The 14,457-nt window shown below is 48.3% G+C and overlaps 2 protein-coding genes across 5 annotated transcripts in view; one reads left to right on the top strand and one right to left on the bottom strand.

Moving 5' to 3' along the window:
- Positions 1-1,071: 1,071 nt before the first annotated feature.
- ZPBP2 (zona pellucida binding protein 2) lies at positions 1,072-7,457 on the bottom strand. Its single transcript, XM_017838500.1, has 9 exons — positions 7,331-7,457; positions 6,409-6,489; positions 5,798-5,923; positions 5,285-5,446; positions 4,517-4,735; positions 3,707-3,792; positions 2,945-3,122; positions 2,322-2,452; positions 1,072-1,843 (listed from the first exon to the last, which is right to left on the bottom strand). The coding sequence occupies exons 1-8, from the start codon at positions 7,410-7,412 to the stop codon at positions 2,352-2,354; spliced, it is 1,035 nt and encodes a 344-aa protein (XP_017693989.1). The 5' UTR covers positions 7,413-7,457; the 3' UTR covers positions 1,072-1,843; positions 2,322-2,351.
- Positions 7,458-7,468: 11 nt separating this feature from the next.
- IKZF3 (IKAROS family zinc finger 3) overlaps positions 7,469-14,457 on the top strand; it is a 35,400-nt gene continuing 28,411 nt past the window's right edge. For 2 of the 4 annotated variants that reach the window (XM_017838495.1, XM_017838498.1), the window contains exon 1: positions 11,089-11,133. In XM_017838495.1, the coding sequence (XP_017693984.1) occupies positions 11,127-11,133 (7 nt within the window). In that variant the 5' untranslated portion in view covers positions 11,089-11,126. Of the gene's footprint in view, positions 7,803-7,875; positions 8,134-8,652; positions 8,765-9,752; positions 9,865-10,275; positions 10,339-11,088; positions 11,134-14,457 lie in introns of those variants that run through there. The other 2 variants (XM_017838496.1, XM_017838497.1) reach the window with 2 other exon arrangements.

Here is a 14,457-nt window from a genome sequence, read left to right on the forward strand (position 1 = left end):
AAGTTTGAGGTTCTAAATCTGTTATTTGTGAGGGTTTCTCAGCACTCCCGAGGTGCTGGGATGGCCCCTGGCACAGAGGGAGGTTGGAGCTGTGGGGCTGGGGCAGGTTCAAGGTAGGGTTCAAAGGGCTGAACCCTGCTGGGGTTTCCTCAGCTCACCAAGAGCATCAGGGACAGCCCAGGTTTCTGATCCCTCCTGTGAAGCCAGGGCAGAAGAGGATTTGAGGAGGATTTAAAGCAGTGAGGAAGGAGCTCGTAATTCCTCGTGAGCTGTTGTAGCTGTGGGAGGTAGAGAGGGATGGGAACAGTTAAGGTGAGGTGAGAGCTGCTCAGTGATTTGTAAATCCTGAGGTGTGACAGGGAAGGGGATGAGGTGTGAGGGCTGGTGTCAGCAATAAAAGGTCCAGCTGCTGTTCCAGGCACAGAGCTCCAGCTGGAAGCAGGGGAATCTCCTCCAGGGGAGGTCAGAGGGAAGCCACTTCCTGTCACTTTTTCATGAGCCTCCACAGAATTATTGGCACAAACTCCTCTGAAATGTGATACTGAAACATTTGACCTATTTTTCTACCCAATCATGGAATGATTTGGGCGGGAAGGGACCTTAAAAAGGGACCCATCCAGTTGCACCCCCTGCCATGGATAGGGACACCTTCCACTATCCAAGCCCTGTCCAGCCTGGCCTTGGACACTTGCAGGGACGGGGCAGCCACAGCTTCTCTGGGCAACCTGTGCCAGGGCCTGTGACTCTCCCTGGCTCTCGGTACCTACTTGCTGCTTTTTCCCCTCATAACTGATGTGTGGGGCATTTCCTCTGTGCAGAAACAGGCCAAGAGTCTGGGGCAGCAGTGGCTGCTTCATCTGTGCCAGCCTGAGCCGGGCACGGTGGCCAGTTGGCAGCGAGGATAATGAGCCCGAGGGCAGTGGAAGTGCTCAAAACAGCTCACTTTATTCCTCAGCATTTAATAAGTAATGACTCTGAAAAGCTCGGAGCGGGGTCTGTGCCCGTGCTGTCTCCTGCTGTGTCCCTGTCACAGTGGATAAGTGAAACTGGGTTGAATCGGGGCCGTTTTTGGATGAATACCCACCAAGGAATTTCGAGATGCCGTAAGAAGTTGGGGGTGTTGAGTGGGAGGTGTTTCCTTTGCTTCACTTAGTCCTACTTTGTGGGAGAAAAAAAAAAAAAAAAGGAAAGAATGGCTCTGTACTGGGAAGCTGGGCATGGATTTCCATGGCTCTGTGTGTGGAAGGTGAGAGTTCTCTGGTGTCCCTCGACAAAGTGAGTCTGGAAGGTAGAAACTCCCACAGGGAACAGCTTAAAAAAGAGCTCTAAAAGCCCAAGTTCTGGGAGCTCTGCCGTGGGAGGCTCAGACGCTCCAGTGGGCTCCAAGGCCCAGGCTGGGGAGCAGCTGGAGTTACTTGTGGAGCTCCTGATGTTGGTCAGGTCATCGTTACTCGCAGGGTGATGGGTCGCTGCAGATCCAGCTGCTGACCTTCCACAGAGGATCAGGGGGAGGCTTTGCTGGGAAGAAAACGTTCCCATTAGCTCAGTGCTTTGGCAATTTGTGTCATCCGGTGAACTCGTCAGGAATTCACAGCTGGTGTGAGAGGATCATCTGCTCCTGCAGCACCTGGGGCCAGCTGGGCCCTGCCGAGGCTTTGCTGCAGCAGGAGGAGGTGGAAGAGGCTCTGCAGACTCTGCTTCCATCTGGGATGTTCCCTCTTCTTTCTGGGGAGCAGTGGACAAGGAGAGAACCATAACCTGGTCCTTAATCCCCTTGTAACTTGTTGTTCACCCTCTCTCTTGTCTCAGAGACTCTATTTCTCTTTCCACTCTGGTGTCCCAGCTGGAATATTTCAGAAACAGAGAAAGAAACATGAGAGGAAGCTTAATGCTTTTTAAATCTCAAAGATTAAACACTTCTCTTAATATCTGCTAGAAGCTGCTCAGGCAGATTTTGGCATATGCCAGCCTGGCACATAACTCCACCACAGCCACCTGCCATCCCGCCCGGGATCCTTTGTAGCTCCTTTGTGTTCTCTGAGCAGCACAAAGCTGTGGCATGTCTGGTGTCACCATCAGGAGACAGCCTCTGCACTAAGCCACGTGACAAACTTCCTCTCTTTCCCCCTTTAATTGCTTTTCCTTGCATGAACGCTGTGCTTTATGCAGCGTTTTTCCAGTCTAAGGGGTCCCAGAATATAAGAAAATCTGGGAGTGCATGAAAAAGGATGCTTTTGGTTTTTTAGCCCCGAAAGGAATGGAGGGTTCCAGAACTGGCAGCTAAAATGAGAAGAACACCACAACACCAAGGATTCTCTCACAGCTGCTCTTTGGTTTTCCAGCTTGTTGGTTTACTGGCAGGATTTTGCTCCGTACGTCCTGACCCCAGGCCTCTTACAGGTCCGACACGTCACCTCGTTGTTGGGACTGTAAGTTCCAGGACCACAAACCACTGTGGAGAGAACACAGTCGGGGTTCCAGCAGCTCCCCCCCCACCTTGGGGGGCTGTCAGACACCCCCACGAGCCTTCCTAAGGCTCTGTGTGAACTCCCTGAGCCTCTGGCTAAATCCCCCCTCAACTTAACCTGCAGCAGGTGCTGCAAAAGAACTTCAGAAAACAGCAGGGAGTTTTCTACTCCATGAAGGAGATTGTTTCTTATGTGCTCTGGATCCTGAGGATAGTCACTCACCAGTGACCTGGAGAGGGGAAAACTCCACTTCACTTCTTCTCCTTTGCTGGTAAATGCAGTTACCTGTGAGCTCGTTTCCCGTCCCTATCGTTATCCTGAATCTATAACGTGAGTGTCTTCCCAAAGGATGAACAGAAATATCCTTGCTTTTGACCCCAATATTTCCCAGCTCCTCCCCGGAGCTCTGTGACCGGCACTGATGAGCTCTGTGTCAGTGGATGAGCTATTTTTACCCCGCGGTGTTTGGTGTTTACCGCAGCAGCTGGCGCAGTTCTGGTGGGTGTGGTGGTTCTTCCCAAAACCTGGCCGGCAGCTGTCGATGGGAATCATGGAGAAGCTGTTCTCCACGTACTGGATTGTAGGGACAGCCTCGGCCTCGTGCTCCAGGATGTACCTCAGCTGGTGGAAGAACTTCCCAATCCGCTCTGCTGCCTAAAATTCGGGAACATTGGGAGAGTAAAAACACAGCCCGTTGTTTGGTGTTGATTCAGAGATAGCAAAGTCCTTTGTAGTCCTGATTCCCACACACTGACTTGTCACCCTAACTGGGAGCCTTCCTTGGCCTCCAGAGGCCTGGAATCAGACCCAGGATGTGAGCTGATCCCAGGATTTAATATTTACAAGCCAGAGAGAACCGATTTTAGAAGTTGGCTACGGTAGACTTACTTTTTATTTATTATTTGGTCAATGAAATGCAATTTGAGTTTAGAGAACTGGATATTCAATATATTATAAATCATAAAGTCTGTAGTTCTTTATTAGGAGTAAATACAAAGGAAATAATGAGGTTTGGGGTTTGGTTTTTTTTCCAAAACTAATTCTTTAACAATTTGTATCAATTTGACTTTTAAACCCATTTTCCACCCTGAATCGTTTGAAACCCATGAATTGTCATTTACAACCCTAATCCCATGAAGTCTGGGCGAAGCTGGGTTACTACCAGTCACATCTGCAGGAGCTGAGGCAGAGGTGGGTGTTAGAGAGGCAGAGAAGACACGAGGTGACTGACACAGAACCTGCTGGGCTCTCCTGTTTGTCACGTCTTCGCAGTCGTAAGGAAGCTTGTGGCAAACTTCTTCCCATCCTGGTGCAAACGGATCAACTGTGGATGGAGGGGGGGAAAAAAAACACATGTAAAAAGGGAAAAAGCTAGGTTAGGTGCTGGTGGTTTCTACCCAGTTCCTTGCTTTGTTCCAGGAAGAGTCAGAGGTCAACAAATATAAAACTGGTGGTGGGGGGAATATGCTGAGCTGAGAAAATGGAACTAAGTTCTCATATAGCACCCTCAGGTTCCAGAAAGGGCTGAATTTTTATGTAAACTTAAAATCTTCGGGTCCCCAGTCTCTTATGAAAGTTTCTTGACTTAAACCACCTCTGTTATTGCCAAGAGGGAGCTGTGAGGCTCTTGCTTTAACTCTGTGCAGCTTCCTAGTTGTCCCAGACTTACTAAAAATCAAATAATGAAAACCAAATACGACCACTTGACAGTAACTTTAGTGAAAAAAGCACGGCATCTTATGGGCTGCCTCCTTCCAACAATCCTCTCCAGCTGCACACCTCGGAAATAGCCTCTCTTGCTAAGTCTGTAAGTGCAACCCTACAAATTTAAATTAAAAGCTGCGTTTTAGCTCCATCTGTGGGTAACGGAAAAAAATACAGGCGCTCCAAAGAAAAAAAGAAAACAAACAAACAAACCAAACCCAGAGAGGAAATAACTTTGAGAGGTGTTCCTGACTGACTGCCGCCTTTCAGATGTTGTTTGTAGCACCCGCGGGTTGTTTACAAAAGCAAAGGATCCCTCCCAGACAAGCAGCGAGATCGGTTACCTTGAAAATTAACGAAGAGCTCGTGCTGGAGGCCGTGCTTTGGTGTCCTGATGGAGTGGCACTTGTAGGAGGACTGCGTGATGTGGCACGTCAGGTGGGCGATGGTGCTGTTCAGGATCTCCTGCAGCGCCTCGAAGAACAAGCCGTTGTTCCTCAGCTGGCAGTGCGTGGTGGTGAAGCGAACAAACACCTGGTAGGCATGGTCTGCTTCCCTGTAGGCTGGGAGGAGACGTTCGGGGGGTGAGCTCTGGCCGTGATCAGGGTTCCCCCAGCGGTTTGGGGTTGTTGTGCCGCGGGTGGGGAGGGGATGTTGGCGAGCAGGGGTTACACGTGCTGGAAGGAGGCTGGAGTGCAGCTCGAGCAGGGGGGCAGAGGGGTGGTTCCACATCAGTTTGGTGATCCCTCCCATGGGAGACACGAGCTTCCTTTCCAGATCTTGGATAACCCTGGAATTCTTGTAGTTAATTCTGTTCTTATTAAGAGTAGAGACTGTTTTATTGCCGTGTATTCTTGGCAGCAGTAATTTTAAACTTTTTCCAAAACTGAGAGAGGGGGTGTGTGGGCATAAGTATAAAAATTTTATTTTCTCTTCTGGGATAAAACTTTAACTAATTTTGTTTTGTTTTGTTTTGTTTGTTTGGTTTTGGTTTTTTGTTTTGGTTTTTTTTTGTTGGTTTTTTTTTTTTTAATCAAGCCTTACAATAAACATGCACTTCACAAACTCACCAGCACGAGGCCATGTGCTTACTCCTGACTTAGGGAACTTACCATAAACCATGAATTTATAGGCCTGAACGATTTCTGTTTCTTCTTGTGTCGTGGTTTCAATGATTTTGTGGGACAGAGTGCAAGTGTAGGTGCCAGACATCGACTCCCTGAATCCCATCACCATCAGCTTCCCTGTCTCTGTCATATTTGCATACTTCTGCCCTAAAACAGAAATATTAGATTACTGGGAAAGTTCACTTTCTGATGCATTTAGAACATTTGAAGCTGAGATCTTGTTCTTGTACATAATGACAGTGATTCGTGTTAGCCTGAAATGATCTAAAATTTATGACTTTTAGGATTTACTGCAAGGGTTTTTTTTAATCTCAAGCATTTTTAATCTTTAGAGGGAGCAGAGAAACAGAATTTAATGTCAGAGCTTGTGGAGAAATCTGGCAAAGGGCCAAGGGAGTACTTGGACCCACCTCCTGTTGCAGGGTGGTGTGAATAGAAACAAGGATAATACATGATTTTTTTAATTTTTTTTTTTTCAGTCTGAACAAAGGGACTAACCTTCTAAATGTCTTCCATCTGGACCAATCCACGAGTACTTGGGATCTATTATTTTTTCTTGGGAAAGGGCCAAATCCATACAGACCAGAAAGGGGCTGTTTGTGAACACCTTAACGTACACGTTCACTGCAATACAGAATCAGGTAAATGGTGTGAAATGCTGATATTGAACGAAATCAACAAAACACTAATTGAAAAAATGCCTTTAAAGCTTTATTTTTCCTGTTTGGACTTGGAAAGTGTAAGATTAATCTTTAATCTTCCTTTGTTCTTAATTAAGATCCTGGAACTGTCCACAGTGTGGCTGGTGCTGACTGTGCAGAGGAGACACTCATGTCCCACACACAAACTGTGGTCCAGGGACACGAAAAGCACCAAATTTTTGAGAAATATGCTAATTTAGATGTTAAATTTTGATTTAGATGTTAAATTTTCACCTATGCTTCTCGCAGCACTGTGGGACAAATGTATTTCCATCCCCATCCCCTTTCCCTTGTTACTGTGCATATGAGGTTGTGTCACTTCCACTGGTGCTACATAACGATCCCTGTGATTAAAACTCCAAATTCCAGTAAAAACTAAATATGTATATGAAAAAAAGACGAGTTTACCTTCATGCCTGGTGTCACCATAAACTTCATTCTTTCCAATTAAGTCAACAGAAAGTTGCTCTTCCTTCGGTTCCGCTCTCACTGTAGGGAAAAGGAATTGGAATAGGAGAGATCAATCTCAATGTCTGATTGCTAATTACTTATTTCACCCTGGTGGGGATTTTGTCTTACTTTTCCTTTTCCCCTATACTTTTTTCTTAGCAATAAACAGAAGCTTGTGTTTTTGACTTGCCAGCTTTTTGTTGTTTTAGTGCCCAGCTTGCAGACCTGGCTGTACCAGGTTCCAGACCAGCTGAGCCTTCCCCTTTACGAAAAACCACTAAAACAGTTATAAAACCTGACTATAAAGTGAAGGCTCCTCAGGGGGACCCTGAGGAAACACAGAATGGTCACGGGGTGACCATGGAAGATGCTGAGGCTCCAGGAATCTGTAAGTCTTTGCCTTTTGGGAAACACCAGACAGGTGTCGGGCACAAGGGTTCCTGTGATGAGAGCCCCCAGGAGGGGTGAAAATTGTTAGAATTTGTTGTTTGGTTTGTTGTTTTGTTTGTTTTTGTTTTGTTTGTTTGTTTTTTCCAGGCCATGGGCACATTGGGATGGCCCTGCCTGACTGTTGTGTCCCAGGGCTGGGTCTGGGGGCAGTGGGATGTCAGTCCCCTCTAAAGGGGCTCCATCTCCTTGTCCCTTCTCAAGGGGCTTCATCGCCTACTATGAGGGAAGGTTCTGTGGGGACACTTGTTCACTCCACAGCAGAGGGGGACCCACCGATGTGGTGTCGCTGGACCCCACCCCATCCCCTCTAAAGGGGCTTCATCGCCCACTCTGAGGGAAGGTTCTATGGTGACCCCCCCACACACCCACGCGCACAGCAGAGCCCCGAGCCACACCGTGCCCGCTTCCCCGGCACCCCCACCCCTCGCACCCCATCCCACCGCCGCCAGCACGGCCGCCATGCCCAGGAGAGCGCCCGGGGGGCCGCGGGTCCGCCCGCCGCCCCCCGCCATCCTCCCGCCGCCCCTCACAAACGGCCGCCGCGGGCGCGAGGGGGCGCTAACGGCCCCCTCCGCCTCCATCCCCGCGCGCGCCCGCCGCTTCCCGCCCTTTTCCTCCCCTCAGGGCTGAGGACGGGAAGGGCTTGGGGGGGGGGGTGGTGTCCCCGCCGGGGTCCTTCGCTCTCGTCTCTGACCCCTCCCGCCCCTCGCCCACACCCGGTGCTTTTTAAACCGTGTTTAAAACATCCTCCTTCCTCACCCGCCCCGCGCCAGTGCTTTTTAAGCAGGATTTTGTTGGGGTTTTTTTTTTCTCGCTTTCAGGCCGTTGCGAAGGAAGGCCCTCCCCGGCCCACACCCCCACCCTGCCCCCTTGTCACTCCTCGGCCCCGCATCGCTCGGAAAGTGCGTACTGGGCTTTGCTTTTGAGTCTAAAGTGGGTTTTCCAGCTGCGGGACAAGGAGAGGGAAGTATAGGGGGAGGAGGAGGAGGGAATGGACTCTGTCGTGGCTGCTCAGTGCTGAACCTGCCCAGGGCTATGGAAGGTGTCCCTACCCATGGTGAGGGGTGGAACTTGGTTCATCTTTAGGGCCCCTTCCAACCCAAACCAGTCTGGGATTCTGTGATTCTGTCGCTTGTTGTGAGAAAGACTGAAAGTAAGAGCTGGGCACATCCTGTGGCTTCACCTCCGGAGGGGCTGAAAGCACTGGGTGTTCTCCAGCTGCAGGTTTCTGGAGTGAGTCATTATGGGACACATATTTTTCAGCTTAAAACCAAAAAACATCCCTTTCAGTACCTGAAAGGGCTCCAAGTGAGCTGTGGAGGGATCTGTGACAAGGGCTTGGAGTCACAGGACAAGGGGACTGGCTTTAAACTAAAAAGGGGATGTTTAGATTAGATATTTGGAAAAAAATCCTCCCTGGGGGGCTGGGGAGGCCCTGACACAGGTTGCCCATCCCTGGAAGTGTCCAAGGCCAGGTTGGATGGGCTTGGAGCAACCTGGGCTAGTGGAAGGTGTCCCTGCCCATGGCAGGGGGTGGGACTGGATGGGCTTTAAAGTCCCTTCCAACCCAAACCCTTCTTGGTTTCCAAGGTTCTGCCACTTGCTGTGACTGGAAGTAAGTGCCAGGCAGGTCCCGTTGGCTGGAAAATAAACCCAAATGCCACAGTGTTACTGCGAGTAACTTTCAAGTCAGTTACATATTTTGGAAAACTTACTTTGAAAGTCTCAAGTGTGTGAATATTTTGTTTCTAGTGCAAGTGATACAAAAACACTCAGGAAACTGAGAGGGAGAGGAGGGTCCTTGCATTTGACCACCCCTCACATCCTGAGATGCTCCAGACCAGGAACGGTGGCCAGGCTTCTGGTAAATAGCTAAATTATGTTTATCATAATTAACTTGATCATATTTATCACCCCAGGCCATACTAGTGTCCAAAAGTGATGTCATAGTATTTGCATAGCAAATATGGAACCAACCAACGCAGGAATGAGAGTTATTTTTGTAGAGGGCTGTGAAAGTTTAACTCAATGCTTCCATGTAAAAAAGGCACGTAAGTTACGAGTTTTCTTTAATAAAGAAAAATCTGCCAAAAACAGAAAAAAAAAAATTTGGAAAAGAAGGTATCAAGTTATTGATGGTAAACTGTTTTACTCAGTATTTCTTCTTCCTCAGACCAAGAAATTAACTCGAGTGGTTGGTTAAGGTGTAAGAACTATGTCAGGGTTTTCATTTTTAATGTTGTTGAGCTGCTGAGCGGGACAGAACTGGGACCACCTCAGATGATCCTGCGTTCCCATGTGCTGAATGTTCTCAGTTTTACTCAAAGTGAACATTTCACTCTGGTGCCGTGAGGGCAAAATGATTCAGTTTTTAACGTGTCTGCTATAAACGAGTCATTTTTCAGCCTGAACAGCCTCAGTTCCTAAGGATGTTTATAACTCATTTCACGTCCTGCACAGGCCCAGCTTGTTAATTATTATAAAATATTATCTTTACTACAAAGCTTTGGCTTCAGTTTTGAATCTTTATAAACTCTGAGTCTGTGTCCTCAGCCAAATGACTCATTTATTTTCAAATCTATAATATGTCTAAATCACAGACTGATAAATTGTCATTATAGACTTGTAAGCTCAGGGGGGAAAAAGGTTGGTTATTTTTAGGAACAGGGAATGTCAGGGGGAGGATTTAATAGGACAAAATGTGAATTCAGGTATTTGTGCTTTAACCCTGGATTACTGGTTTTTTGGTTAATAGAAGCTCTATCAGTAGAAAACGATAGAAGAGGAAAAAATCTGACATAAACTCAATCATGGTGTGAGTAGACACAAAAAAGGTGAATATTTTATCCTAGGAAATATGTAAAGAAACTTCCAGGAGTACAAAGTCAGGTGAAGGACCTGTGCAGGGCCCTGGAAAGGAGCTACCTGGGCTGCAGAGCACAAGTTCTGTCTCTGATCTTTAAGGTGAGTGATTCAAAGCAGGGATCACACAAAGGAGGGGCACAGTCAGCACAGTGGCATTTTTACAGGCTGACAAAACCAGGCTGATTTGATTTCTGCCCTTAAAATAAAAAGAGAGAGAAGACACAAGTGATTATCTGATGGTAAAAGTAATGGAAAATAAAGATTTAAATTGGAGAACAAATCCGGCAGCAAGAGAAAGTGACCATGCATAATCCTGGGGTGGAAACCAGAGGTTTTTGATTGTCACATGGCAGTCCCAGGGCTTCCTCAGAGCTCACAGGAGCAGGAAACCTTCCTAATTCCTTCCCAAATGGTTCTGGAAGGGGGACACAGAGATGGACTGGAATAGCAGAGAATTGGACTTCATTATCCCACATAACTTTTTTTTTTTTTTTCACATTTTATTTCTAGAATCATTTTGCAAGTGATGGGAAAGCAACAGTTAAAGAAGGAGTCGATGGCACCACACAGGAAGTGAGTAGGAGAATCATGTTTCCATGCTGTTATCCCACACCTGAGCTGTGGTAATTCACACTCACTGCCTTTGGATTTACATCCGAGCTCGGATCCCGATTTCATTTGCCACTGCATTAACTGGGTTTAGGTTGGAAGGGACCTGTAAATGTCACCTGGTGCCACCCTCTGCCACAGCAGGGACATCCTGCACCAGGTCAGGTCACTCAAAGCCCTCTCCAGGCCCAGTGTGCAGTGAGCCTCTTTCAGGATTTTGTGCTAGATGCACAAAAATCATCATTTAACAATTCCCCAGGACCTTGAAATTCGTGCTTGCTTTATTTTATTAAAGATCTTTGTACTTCGATTCTCTGCTAAATAACAACGCTGTTCTGTTAAGAAAAACAGCCGAGTGAACCTCGGGTTTATTCACTCTTAGTCATTTAACTTTACCGTACAGCCTGAGATGTCTGAGGGCACGCAGGGCGCGCTCGGCGGGCTCTGATGCTCTTTGCCCTACCAAAGTGTCTGGGGGCTGCCCCAGCCCCCCAAAGCAGGCGCTGCGCCCTCAGCCCCCCGCACCCCGAGGGGCTGGAGCCCGGCGGCGGCAGCAGCTCCAGGGCCGGTGTCCCGGTGCCGCTCGGTGCCGTCCCGGTGCCGCTCGGTGCCGTCCCCGCCGCCCGGCGCCGCTCTCCGCCCGCCGAGCCCGGGCCGGATGTCACGGAGCGGGGCGGGAGGCGAGGCCGGTGCTCCCCGCCGGCAGCGCCGAGCCCGGGCGGGCAGGTGGAGCCGGGACCCGCGGCCGGAGCATGGAAGGTGAGAAACGACCCCCCCCTGCTCTTCCCTCCCGGACCCCGGGGCCCCGCAGCGGCTCCACCGCCCCGGGCACCTCCAGCCGCTTCTTCGGCGCTTGCTGCGAGCAGATCGCGGGCTCCGGAGGAGAAATGGAATCGCGTGTAGCGACTGAGCAGGAAACGAGCGGGGCTGCTTGACCCCTCTCTGTTTAATTTCAGAGACACCACGGCGCGTGTAGTAAAGCCGGGGTTTAGGGCCCGCTTTATCTGCTGGTCCTATTCTGGTGTTTTAACGAATTCAAGGGTGTGTTGGTTTCTTTTCACTTGTAAAATGTGCCCGTGATTTTCAGAGCCAGCAAAAACCAAGCTGGGAGTTAAGCTTGGGGTGTAGAATGATTCCCTTTTGAAGCAAATCAACTCATTTCTTGTGTTTTTAACAAACCTGGCAAAGAAGCCTTGCAAAGCATCAATTGGTTTCTTATTTCAGAGGTGGAGATTCTTACTGCAACTCGGTGCTTCAAGGGCTAGAGTTTAGATTCTGCTCTGTCTCAATGACTTGAGGAGTTTGCTTATTTGAAGTTAGCTGCAGTTGCCTATTTAAAAATGCATTTTCCTTTGCTAAAGGCTTTCTAACTGTATGTAAATAATCACTCATTGAATCTGACTGAATTGAGACTATCACTGCTTGAAAGAGTAACTAATGTTTTGAAAGAATGGATTTGGGGGCAGCTTAGCACTTAAAAATGGAGCCTTGTTTTCTTGATGGAGTCTGGATCACTGTCTTTTTGGGAGAGAAAACTTGTGAAGTAGGTGGGAATAGTCTGCGATTAGAAAATAATGTCTCACTACAACTGAGGTTATCCAAGAAGTCTCTTTTTTGGCTTTCTTGTTTCTCGTGTGTCCAAGTGAACGTGGAAATAATCCTTCAGGTTTCGGTTCTGTGCGTGAGGAGGGTGAGGATTCCTTAATGTGCCCGAGGTTGTTACAATGGGGATGAAGTAGGTGCTATCCCTGGATACAGTCACTGCCAAGAGTGTTTCTGTGGGTCTTGGTAAAATCTCGGTTCCTCTGGGATCAGCAGGGAATCTGCCTCTGAGGACAGAGGGGTAACCCTGCTCTCCTGGATTTTCCATGCCCAGTGTGAGGAGGCTCAGTGTGGTCATGGAGCGGGAGATGGGCCCTGGCCAGAGTAGATGTTGGAGCCAAAATTTGTCGTTAACTTGGTTCTCTCTCTCCATGACTGGTTTGGTTTTGTGACTATCAGAAGAACTGCCCTGCTGTCAGCTCCAGGTGCTGGGCTGGGATCGACCTGTTGGATCAAGGGCTGGACTTTGATGATCCTAATGTGTCTCTTCCAACTCAGGATATTCTATAGTTTGGGATATTCTGTGTTGAATCACTGAATTATTCTGCTGGGTTTAGAAGGTCACATGCTACAGTATGAGTGTCACTTCACACACTGCATGGTGCTTAAGAGCAGCAAAGTATTAGAGACCCCACAAAGAGTTTGTTTGGTCCAGGTGCCTTCTTCAGAAAGCCATGGAGAATGTGGATGCTGGACAAGGATATTCAGTGGGGAAATCAGCTGGAATTTCTCTCCTTAATGGCCCAATGCAGGTTGGAGGTGAAAAACACATTGGGGTGAAAGAGGCTGAGTGGTGTAAGTAGTGTTTTATTTATGGTTTGTTTGTGCCTCTTAAAATGCTGCAAAGACAAGGAAAGTGGCTGTGTTTGCTCCACATGCTGTGATGGAAGGACTAAGGGCAGATGGGACTTAAAAGCTTGTCCCCTTCCCTGTGCTGTTGGGTTGAAAATTGCAGCTGGCAGGAAAAAGGCAGATTTCTGGTTTCACTCTGGGGACAAACAGGTAAAATTATAATAACTCCAGACATACCTCTGTTGGCTACAGCTGTACTGAGGATTAGAAGGGTGTTAATATTACCGTTTATTTGAAAAATACCCATTTTAGGGCAGTTAAAATTCAGGGAGGCTGTTCTGGTCAGACACCAGGAGAAAGCATGATCAGTGTCACACATTAAAATGCCATCATAGCTCTTTTTTTAGCAAGCTATTTGAATATTCTGGCTCCCTGTGGCCATTGGCGTAGAACACAGGATGGCCAAGGATTGGTTTCGAAAGCACACGAATTTTACTTCTGCTTTGTGAAGAACTCTGTGCCTCGGCTGCAGCGCAGAGGGACGGGCGTCCCCTTCCCATGCACCCCAGCCACTGGAGCTCTTTGAAGCTTGGGAAGACGAGCGTGCTCTGTAAGTGATTTCCTGCCTCGTGCTCTTCTGAACCTCGGGTGGAAAAACGGTCTTGTTGGTACAGGATCAGGAATCTTCTAGGCCTTCCTCTCTGGCTTAAAACACTCGGGAAAGGGACCTGAGGTTAAATGTTAAGGGACCAGTAGGGCTGTAAGAAGGTGCTGGAGGTTGGTATTGTAAAGTAAAGTAACCGGGTGCTGGTGAGGGGAGGTTGGAGGCTTGAAAGAGAGACAAAGACTGGGATGTTTCTCAACCAAGATGAGAAACATTCTATGGTGTGTCTGTTGTTCTTATCTCTTCTGAAGGATTGTCCTGCCCATCTTGGGCAAGAACATGTTTTGCCCAACAAAGTAGGAATAAATCCCGGGGGGAGATGGGGGTCCAAGGAGGGTGAGCAGGTCCTACCCAGCTCTCGCTGGGCTCTGACAGCGCCATTCTCTAGCAAGTCACCCTGTACCTGCAGGGAATATCCAGGGAATCCAATGGTTCCTGAAAAGATAAAGCTATCCAGGAATATGTGCAGAATTACTGGAGTTGCAGCATCCAGGTAGGGGTTCCAGTTCTTCCTTCCAAGACCTCCCAGGAGAGCAGGAGAAGGCAGAATTGCTGCCGAGGCTCCAAGCCACACCAGCGCCTTGGGGCTCCATCCTGGGGCTTTGACCCTCAGCACTGAAATTGGGCAACTGCCCAGTCTTTCTGAATGCAATTAAAACTGAAATCAAGTGCTGCAGAATAATGGGGATTTCATTGTCTTGCCCAAAGCTTAATTATGTGTGCAATTACAAGAGTCTATGTAATTTAAGTGTTTATATTCACAGAATCATGGCACGGTTTGGTTTGAGAGGGACCTTTAAAGCTCGTTCTGTTCCACTCCCTGGCATGGGCAGGGACACCTTCCACTAGCCCAGGTTGCTCCAAGCCCCATCCAACCTGGCCTTGGACACTTCCAGGGCTGGGGCAGCCCCAGCTTCTCTGGGCTATTATTGCAGTGTAAAGTGAAAATCAACAGTAGAGAGAAGTTTGTTCCTGTCCTGGAATTTAGTGATGTTTCCTCATCATTATTTGCTGTATAAATTGGT

This window comes from Lepidothrix coronata, unplaced genomic scaffold (assembly GCF_001604755.1).
Source record: "Lepidothrix coronata isolate B3197 unplaced genomic scaffold, Lepidothrix_coronata-1.0 Scaffold343, whole genome shotgun sequence".
Classification (NCBI taxonomy): Eukaryota; Metazoa; Chordata; class Aves; order Passeriformes; family Pipridae; genus Lepidothrix; species Lepidothrix coronata.

Excerpts from the sequence above, each read along its gene's own strand:
- ZPBP2 (XM_017838500.1), bottom strand. The coding sequence starts at position 7,412 with ATGGCGGGGGGCGGCGGGCGGACCCGCGGCCCCCCGGGCGCTCTCCTG. Across the intron at positions 6,490-7,330 it reads GCTGGCGGCGGTGGGATGGG|TGAGAGCGGAACCGAAGGAA; the intron begins GTGCGAGGGGTG and ends TTTTCCCTACAG. Across the intron at positions 3,123-3,706 it reads CAAACAGGAGAGCCCAGCAG|GCAGCAGAGCGGATTGGGAA; the intron begins GTTCTGTGTCAG and ends CCCGAATTTTAG.